The sequence below is a fragment of the Amia ocellicauda genome, chromosome 3, assembly GCF_036373705.1.
Source record: "Amia ocellicauda isolate fAmiCal2 chromosome 3, fAmiCal2.hap1, whole genome shotgun sequence".
In the NCBI taxonomy this organism is placed as follows: domain Eukaryota; kingdom Metazoa; phylum Chordata; class Actinopteri; order Amiiformes; family Amiidae; genus Amia; species Amia ocellicauda.
In genome coordinates this window covers 8,412,120-8,421,206 of record NC_089852.1, presented here as the reverse complement: position 1 = coordinate 8,421,206, position 9,087 = coordinate 8,412,120, and the positions used below count along the sequence as shown (strand labels likewise).

Here is a 9,087-nt window from a genome sequence, read left to right as displayed (position 1 = left end):
AGTAACGGTTCAGCCAGTCAGAACAACCACTTTACAGAGAGCAGCTTAAGAGAAGTGAGATCGAATGGTGAAACCCCTTCTGCTGAAGTCACTGCAGCTGATTTAGTGCATCTCCAACAACATCAGGTACACAATTTACCAGCCTTGTTCATACTGCCTTGTTGCTTTTAGAGGGAATTCTGTTTTCTAACCAATTTGCCTAATATGAAAATTGAAATTGAAATTACCATCATCCATCTGAAGTCTTTCACTTAGGGTCCAATAGTAGTTTTTGTAGTGGTGTTTCCAGGCTCAAAGGCATTACAAGGTTATAGTTTTTCCAAGTGATTATTACCTTAGAGAAGGCCAGCAAATATCTCTCTTGATTAAACATCATTGTCTTTATCATGGGTGTTTTAATTTTAAATCCAATTTCAGATGAAAAAAACTGGAACTATTTCCCCTTTAATGCATGCATGGTTGTATTTAAGTGAATGTGTTTACTCTACCATGTGTGCTTCTTTATTTAATTATTTATCTGAAGTACTCTAGCACATTTTCATGTCCAGGTGCAGTTAAACTTCCTGACAGCTTGGACAGCTTTTTTATCCTATAAGATGTTATGACTTTTCATAGCCACATAAGAATATGACTTAAACATAAAGTAATGCTGTAATGTAATGTGTCTAGCCAATGAAGCAGAGTGAATTATGGCAACCTTATTATTAGCGAAGTCCAAAACATTTTTACATTTGGCGACTTGAAGAAAACAGACAACCTAGTTATGTGGGTGTCAGTGTTATGTGTACCAAATGACAGTATGTGTAAGTAAACAGCATTGAAAAGATCACAATGTCTCATGTTATCTAAAGCACATTGTATGGCTGTACTGTGCAATTTATTGTTTGAGCATGTTGTCAAGTGAATTGTGCTACTGGTACACATAATTATTTATCATCTTGATTTCCTATATCGTTATGAGAAGCACACATTATCTTCTTAACTGCCGAAATGCTGCCTATGTGATTATTTTGATTTCTCGGGAAAAAGACAGCACTCTAATGAAACTTAAAGGAGACGACGTGGTGCAATAGGGATGAGCAATTCATCAAAATATCAAAATGTTTTCACACCAGCCTCTTGTTCATATTGAATATCCATAGAGAGTCTGAAACCAACCTTGGATCTACTAAGGGTTCGGTCCGAGTTTGGTGTGAGAAACCAAATGCTTTCAGATGGGTAGTCACTCTGTGTACTGGGTGGTCCTTGATCTATTCAAAACTCTGTAATTATATCAGTTCTGTGTTTGAATGAAAATCTAAATGCAATTTATTCTGTAAGAAAATTTCTGTAATGTACACTCTATCTACATTACAGTGAGACAAGCTGTTTGTTCAGCACTTATGTTGTACTGTTCTTTGTTAGATAGCAGATTGAAAAGCAGTGCTTAGTATTGCCACATAGTTTTATTTATTCATATTATTTTTTAACTTCATGACATAATAACATACTTATATACATTCAGTGAAAAGTACATTCATACAGACATATACTTTTTAATTAATTTGTTTGGCGGAAACTTTGCTGTAATGGAAGTGTTTTTGTTTTGTTTGTTTGGTTATTTACAGTAAATAAGCTTGAACTTCCACGGATAAACAATAACAGTCTTGCTATATTTATATATCCCCAGAACCGTGCAGGGTTCCAGGTACCCTATTTTCTCCCTGAGGCTAGGCAACTCCCAATACCAGGAAGTTCCACCCAGTGCTTACACTTGAGAGCTGGCATACTTGAAGCACTTACAGAAATCTGTTGTTTCAATTGCTGCAGACTCCAGTTGCCTCAGTCAGTCCCAAAGTGCAGGTTTTTACTTGAAACAAGCATGTCGTCAGTGAGAAAATCACAGCCATACTGAATTCATTACTGCAGTAGTCACACAAAACCATGGATAAAATTTCAATAACTGCAGGCCACAGTTGAGTAAACAGTTGCACTGAAACTTAATTCCTGTTGACTTTTCCTTCATTCTTTGCCAGGGGCACATTCTGATTTGCTGTGCAAAGACAACAGGGGTTACAGCTTTGATTAATGTGGGACAAAAGAAGAGAGAAGAGAATAGTGAAATATGTGTGATGTGCACTTGACACCAAGTGATTTCTCTTTGCCCAGAATAGAGTTGACTAGAAGAAACTGGTTCATTTTTTATTATTATTTTTATTATTATTATAATGGTATTATTATATTTTTGTACTTAACCTTCAGTAATGCAATCTAAAGCTATTTTTAATGTATAGAATTAATAAAACTAGTCTATCTGAATGTGTGGCTCGATTGTCATTCCCCAGTTTAGGTAATTTGTTTCTTTTTTATGCCGCTGTATGAGTGATATGGTTATTATTTCCATAATCTGTAACCTCTTATTACTACACCTCCTCTGTAGAATGTATTAGTTTTTGCTCTTTTTTTAGATTCTACTGGTATAGCATTTACTTGTAACTCTTTATTGTACGTTAACTGGAATAACTTAGTATTTGTTTAAATTCTTCACATCCTGTTTTTCAGACTTTGACACAGCATAAACGGCATTCTAAACAATGGAAAACATTTGCAAACTAGAAACCAAGTGCTTTATAGTTGCTTGCAACTTTTGACAATCTGCACAACTTCATTTCTGTTGAACAAATGGGACAAATCTATGGGGTATGCCATCTGATCACTTAATAGTAATTAAATTATCCAATAGTCACTGCAAGTCAGTTCAGGTCATTAGAGATTGAAAAATTAGGTTGAAGGCTTTTGAGAATGGTACTATAATTCTTGAAGTCTGGATTTCAATAAAGATATATAATTTAAATTTCATAAATGTTATTTTAAAGTTCAACATTGTTATACAGGTGTGCTTTTATATGGACTTGGTAGGGAACTGGGTCATACATTTGAATTGATTCTTATGCGTTTTAGGTTTGTTGCATGCTAGATCTGACATTTTGAAAAACGTTCTCTGAATTATTTCTGTCCTTACTTTTCCCTAACATTAATTTTGGAATCACTAACTATTTGCTCAATTTGTGCCCCCAATTTGAAACTTCAAATTGTTATTGAACTCATCAATAAACTCCTGGTTGCAGCATGACGAAGACAAATGCAATAATCAAACCTCTTTTTAAACTTGCTTCTTTTTAGTTTGTAAGGCCAGCACAAGCAGGTTCCTGGAAAGACACAAAGGCAACCAAAAGAAACCCAGCCTATTTTGAACCCACCCATCAGCTTATTGTTTGCACCCATTCACAGTTGCCTAAGGACATCATTTAGATTGAGACCCTTCATATCTAGAAAATATGGCCTTTGCCTCTCCTGTGAAAGGCATTGCTGGTTGAGCCAATCAAGAGCCCCTATTTTACTTAATGTATAAGTAAATGATTTCCTTTGGGTTATCTCTGGATATTTATGTATGTATTGTAAACTGCATTAATTGTCTGAGTTTAAAGGCCCTTGCTTGTCACAAGGATAACTTTTACATTGTTTTTTGTGAAGTGCAGTACTGTTATTAGTGATACTCACTTTGTAAAGCAAATCGTATAGATGTGTGTGTGCTATACTGCTGCAGTACCACTTAGTACTGCACTCTGAACTCTTGTCTATCAGATAGGCCTAAACTACTGGTTGTAGTGTTTGAAAATCATGAATGTATAATTTATTTGTATAACTTATTTAATCTTATCTAAAGGTATTGAATGTGGTTTGCTGCATGTTGTATGTTGAGACTGTTGAGGCAACTGTTGATTTCTTAGGTAACACCACCAGATCTTCAAACTTGCAAAGCTAATTATAAGAGTGCCAGCTTTGAAAAGCCATATTGCATCATTAGTATGATGCAATAGAGTTCTGTAGTTTACTGTTTTGTTTTTACAGCAGAGTGGATTTACCCTCATTCTTCATTAAACAATTATTTCAAAAATGAAAGTATGGATATACATTGCTTGAGTACTGAAAAACAACAAACCTGTTGGATGACATGTCATCTATTCTTATTAGAAAACTAAACTGTGAAAGACAGTCCTCATTAATAAAAGTAGGAGATGAAAATAATTGTAATCTGTTGGATCATCTTGATGGTGACAGGAGAATTCATCTTATAGAGTAGTTAGATTTGGGTTAAGTAGACCATAGTTTTTTTTTTTTTATCACTATATGTTTAAGGGAGTATAGGGAAATAGAAAATACTGGGATGATACTGAAGTAACATCCATTTTAGGGCCCATTCCCAATGAAACTCAAGAACATATTGTAAAGCAGATAAGAATATGGTTAAGTCTAGTTTTGTTCACATCACATTTTGTATCCAGCACATCCCCTATTCTTCACACCTCCTTTAGACACATATAGAAAGTATTATGTTTACTTGGGTTGCTGAATTGACTTTTTGTTTTGTCTTATACATTGCAGTTTCCTGCAAAATATTTTGTTAAATTGTTGTACTTGACGTCAGGTATTAGAAAGTTATTGCAAAGTATGGTTGCTGCTACTAACCCTTTCTCTCTGCAAACTTTACTCGTCTGCTCAGAAGTCTTGTGGTACGCTTTTGGCCAGAGTATTCTGTTTGATGTGTGCAGGGTGCACTCTGACTGGAATTTCCCAATTCACTTGCACATCTTAACATAAATAAACTGGCATGCTGTTGTGGATAGACTAACGATTGGAACTAAAATAATGTCAGTTACTGGGAACAAATTGAATGCGGTGAACAGCAAGCATATTTATTTAAACTCAGAAGTAAATGAAACTATGCCAATTTTTCATATACAAGCAAATAAATGCAGAACACAGAAGCAGATAGCATTTTACATATTATGCTTTCACTTGAAACCAAGAGTCCCTGTAGATGATTGGAGAGAGACAGTATGTAAAATGGCTCTCCCAGCCCTTTTAAATACATAATGCCCTCTTGTGAAATTGAGGTGCTCCATATTTAGCGTGTACATTTTGTTTTTGTGTTTGTTGTTGTTTTTTGCGTTGGGAACAGAAGTTGTGGTTTGTAGCAAGTAGTTTTAATGAGGAACTGAAGATTCCAACTATGATAAAGAAAGAAAGGTACATTTCTGCAATCGTTAGAGATTTGTGGTTTTTGTGTTGGTGTTTTGTTTTTGTTGATTTTGCAACAGGAACTAACACTGACCCAAACCATAACAAAAGATTGTCATGTCAACAGCAAACTGAACAAACACATGCAATTACATCACGATATTGAACAATGATTATTACTATTCCTGTAGTTAAATGGAGTTTCAGTGTGATTTACATGTCATTTTATTTGAACGATAATTTGTAGTGATTAATGGCCTATTAATTGTGCGAAATATGTATGTATTCCATATTTATGCATGCCACTTTTGACTCTAAGAACACATTTGTTTAAAAAACATGAGTGCAGATTACATTAAACATTATTGAATATTAATGTACTGCCTCCAATACAGTATCTGAGTGTTTTATGTTCCTCAAGTGAAAGAATACTTGTATATTATTAATTAGAAACAGATTGTTTTGTAATTATTATGATTATATGTTTTATATATATTTTGACTTGCTCCTACATCACTAGTGACAGTTTGTGTTAACTAATCCAAACATCACATTGCAACATGCAAGCATGTAAGTCAGTCTGTATAAAATTAAAGGTGTTGTTCTATACAATAATCAATTCACAGTATTTATGTTTCATTAATCTATCTTTCAATCCACCTTGTCTGTTCTTCTCTTTGCCCCCCTTTATATTCTAAAATCCCCCAAAACTGCCAACCCTCATAAAAACATAAAGTTTACAAACGAGATGAAGCCATTCAACCCATCGTGCTCATTTGGTGTCCATTAATAACTAAGTGATCCAAGGATACTTAGTCATTTGAAATGTCCTGATTATATTTAGTTGCTTTATTAGAATGCACATGCTCTTATCAATTTTTTTATGTTTAAAACAAAAATGCTGTGTGAAAAAAAATGCTATTTTGCAGTAGCTTGCAGTTATTGACAAATATGCTGAGCAAGCAACATTTGAATGTTTGTATAATTTAAACCTATAGCATGCCTGATGGAGTGTATTGTACTTTTGGCAGTGTGGGGAGATTGCATGATAAAAATAATGAATACAAGGTGACTGTTTTTCTTCAGTAATTGCTGGCTTTATAATAGTGTGCCAATCCCCCAACCCCCACCCCCCCTTCTTATTTGTGTTTGTATTCTTTTCTCACACCCAAATACCACTTTCTGAATTTAACTGAGTTCATCAGTCTTTTAAAAGCTACCATCGGCGTGCAGAATCTCATGAATTCAGATTCACACTCAGCTGAGATCAGTCCTCACCAACTTTTCATGGTATTGGTTGAGTCTTAGTTTGACTTATTCACTGCAACACTTTATACCACCAGTAGCATCAAGAGTGAAGAAAATAACTGGACACCATGAAGCAAATGTATAAGCAATAATTCCACTCTGGCAAGATATCAGGTCTGCAACTGGCTAAATACTGCTGAGACTGAGCAGGGCGAGATAACATGCGGTTACTCGTGTTGCAGACAGAAAGGGTTGAGCTTTAAAACCTGACTCTAGAACTACTGGATATCATTTCAGGCAGTAGTTTGCCTTGGTTTTTGCAGTTGACTTCAATCACACAAAGGGTTACTCCCTAAAGAGCTAAATCGGGATCATGATGGAACCATTACCATACTTGACAGCAGGCACAATGAACATTTCATTGTAGGTGCTTTAAGTTGTCATATTAATATCAGCTTTAGAAACAATTCCGTTCTTCATCAGACTATAGAACTTTGAGAAAATCAGATTTCTCTCTCTGCATGTTTGTATATTCCATGCACATACGTTTGTTTATTATCTTGAAAAAAGCTTGCACTTAGGTCTGTGTCCTTCTGTAGAATCTGGCTTGGTCTAATTTTACAGAAATGTTTAATCATTTCTCTTCCCTTTACAGAAGATTCATGCATTTACCTATAGTCATATTCACTTTCATTTAAAAAAAGGAAACTACAAAATATTATAGGATGTTTTATTGTCTATTCAAAAGACATTTCAAATGGTCTACTTTTGATTCTGAAATCAGTGTGAAAAGACATGCAGTAGTTTTAACACATATTACATAAACTTGTATCTACTCAGGAGATAAGTTAACATTGTCATATTCTACCAAAGAAATTCTAGGCTTCAGCTTATTGAAGTCCTTGGAAAAAGATAAGATCAGTGTTATGACGCTACATATTGCCCTAAATTGTTTTATTGGTAAAATGATAGTGCTCGTCCAATTTAAATAATTTTATGGAATTCCTCACAGAATAGATTAATTATGTTATCGCACAACTTACAACATCTGTCTTTATACTAGGACAGATGACAGTTTTATTGCAGGTTGAATTTCTTTGGTGGTTCTAGCAGTTGATGTGTGACCTGATTAATAATAATACAGATGGAGATGAAATTTAAAAAGTACTGTGCTTGTGAGGAGAAAAAAATAATTAAAAATGGCTACTTTCCACAACTTGTCATTGAAACTTAGCATGAGAGTAAGGTATTTGATTATCATTGTGTTAGTCCCATTCTACTGAATATTGCTTTCACAATACTTAGCTTATTGCTTTTCAATACATTCATTTGACAACAATCAGGTGTTACTGTAACCGTAGTTTGTTTTTCTAACTTATTTCATATGCAGTATGTTGAAGAAGGTATGTGTTTGGAATGCCAATACAATCAAGGGCTCTTCTCTACAGCCTTGGTTGACCCGTTAGTTACATTTCACATTCGGAAAGATGAAGCCCTACCATTTAAAAAAAAAGAAAAAACTCTCATTCTGAGCATGGTCTTCAAATTGTCATTGGCTTTAGGATGAGTTAAAACAATCAGGTAGAACTTGCAGTTCCCTGGCATACAAAACAGTTTACTGTTTAATTAGCATCCTGTTTACAGTTGTTTTGTTTCGTTTTGCCTTTCTGTATTCATGTGGGTATGAGATTTGAGGAGTTGTTTGACTTTGAGGGAACATTCATGGCTGTTGCATCCAGTGTACACACAATAGTTTGAGGTTTAGTGTAGAGATAAGGGATTTGATGAGGTATCTTACCTTCTTAGGATGAAGGAAGAAACATTCTTGATAATGGAGTTTGTCCTTAATACGGGTCTCGGTAGTTTTAGTATCTAATTCTTTCTTTGTGAGTTGCCTGCTATAATGCTGGTATCATTAACCATTGTGAGAGAAAGACTAGAAGTGTATTATATTGTGTTTGCCAGCTTTGTTTTTTTTTGCCATTGTGTGCATATTTGTTGAAGACAGGAACTATAAACTTTCACCAGGTGTCTGGAACAGTTGGCTGTGAATGACAGGTTTGGGTAATGTGTCTGTTATTTCAGTATTATATGGCTTACTTTTTGCAGTAAGGAATATTTTGTCTAATGTATGTCTGTTGTTTTTTTTTAAAATATATATATACAAATTTTTTTTTTTCTTCTCCCCCTTTAAATAACAAATATCTCTGTATATAAATCCACATTTTATACATATGTATACACAGATCCTATATGCTATACAAAGCAAGCCATAATAAAAAGACCTTCTGTAAAATAAGGCTTTTTAAACTTGTATATCTTGGGTATTGAGGGTAATAGGACCAATAAAGATAAAAATACGTTTCAGTACACTTTCAGGCTTCAATGTATCAAATATGAACAGAATAACATTTAAGAATTACACTAAATTCTGTTTTTCATTGGATAACCATGTTTGTTAAATAGTTAAATAATAGTGGCTTTTAGCAGTAGCTATTATTTTAAGATTGGCTAATTTGACCCAATTTAGAAGAGATAAAGTTAAAGATGCACAAATTTCTCTTGGGAAAATGTTCAAGCACAAGACTTATAAATTTTTAATGAGAGTGCTGCTTTATAAACTTTATAAAATTAATATGTATCAGAAAAGTATTTCCTACACAGAAAACTTCAGGGTAATTAATATTCATAGGCTGTGCTTGTTAACACCCCCAATGCAAGTACAGTGTAGATCCAATTAACATATAATGGGCCCAGAGGAATTTGGCAGATAAGGGT

General features: G+C 34.2%; 1 protein-coding gene across 9 annotated transcripts in view; it reads left to right on the top strand.

The window, feature by feature from the left end:
* foxp1b (forkhead box P1b) overlaps window positions 1-9,087 on the top strand; it is a 179,232-nt gene that overhangs the window by 92,362 nt on the left and 77,783 nt on the right. For 8 of the 9 annotated variants that reach the window (XM_066698041.1, XM_066698039.1, XM_066698035.1 and 5 more), the window contains one exon: window positions 1-126. This exon is cut by the window's left edge and continues 41 nt beyond it. The exons of the other annotated variant lie outside the window; for it this stretch is intronic. In XM_066698041.1, coding sequence (XP_066554138.1) covers window positions 1-126 — 126 coding nt within the window. The remainder of the gene's footprint in view (window positions 127-9,087) is intronic. 9 annotated transcript variants of the gene reach the window in all.